This window comes from Bison bison, unplaced genomic scaffold (genome assembly GCF_000754665.1).
Source record: "Bison bison bison isolate TAMUID 2011002044 unplaced genomic scaffold, Bison_UMD1.0 scf7180017846569, whole genome shotgun sequence".
In the NCBI taxonomy this organism is placed as follows: Eukaryota; Metazoa; Chordata; class Mammalia; order Artiodactyla; family Bovidae; genus Bison; species Bison bison.
The window spans coordinates 222,931-223,629 of record NW_011477142.1 but is presented as its reverse complement, the minus strand read 5'-3'; the positions used below and the strand labels follow the sequence as shown (position 1 = coordinate 223,629).

At 74.1% G+C, this 699-nt stretch overlaps 1 protein-coding gene across 1 annotated transcript in view; it reads left to right on the top strand.

The window, feature by feature from the left end:
* The window catches only part of RAVER2 (ribonucleoprotein, PTB-binding 2), a 139,574-nt gene that overhangs the window by 2,211 nt on the left and 136,664 nt on the right, over window positions 1-699 (top strand). The window contains exon 3 of the mRNA XM_010840220.1: window positions 6-447. Within this exon, the coding sequence (XP_010838522.1) occupies window positions 6-447 (442 nt within the window). The remainder of the gene's footprint in view (window positions 1-5; window positions 448-699) is intronic.

The window sequence follows — 699 nt, the reverse complement described above, 5'->3', positions numbered from 1 at the left end:
CCCAGAACCACCTCGAGGGGAGGTCCCCGCGAGGTGGTTCTGGGCTCCTCCTCGGCGCTCAGGTTTCCTCTTCCCGCCCGCCGGTTGCTGGCGGCGGCGCCGCCTCCGTCCCCCTTCTCCCTCCCTCCCCGCGGCTGGGCCCGCTCTGCGGCCTCCTCCCGCTCGCTCTCTCCCTTCCCCTCGAGCCTCCGAGGAGCCCGCAGCCGCGGGGCGCCCGGGAAGATGGCGGCGGCGGGAGACGGCGGCGGCGAAGGGGGCGCGGCGACGCCGGGGTCGGGGCCGCGCGGGCCGAGCCCCTTCTCCGAGGCGCGCGGCGACGCCCGGGGCCCCGTACCCGCGGCGCTGCACCCGGAGGAGGTCGCCGCGCGGCTGCAGCGGATGCGCCGGGAGCTTAGCAACCGCAGAAAAATCCTGGTGAAGAACCTGCCCCAGGACAGCAGCTGCCAGGTACGGGGACGGGCTGCGAGGCGACGCGTCCCCGGGGGCTCCGGCGCAGCAGCTGCAGAACAGAGCTGCCCCTTAGGTGTCCAGGCTGGTGCCCAGCGTCTGCGAGCGGTCCGGGGGAGGAGGGGTCGTGCAGAGTTACGAGCACCGTCCGTGGCTTTTGCAGAGCCCCCCCGGTTTCTGAGCCCGCGGTCGCCCCGCTAGGGAGGCACGTTAAGAAACTGGGGCTCGGAGAGGCGAAGGGGCTTGTCCAAG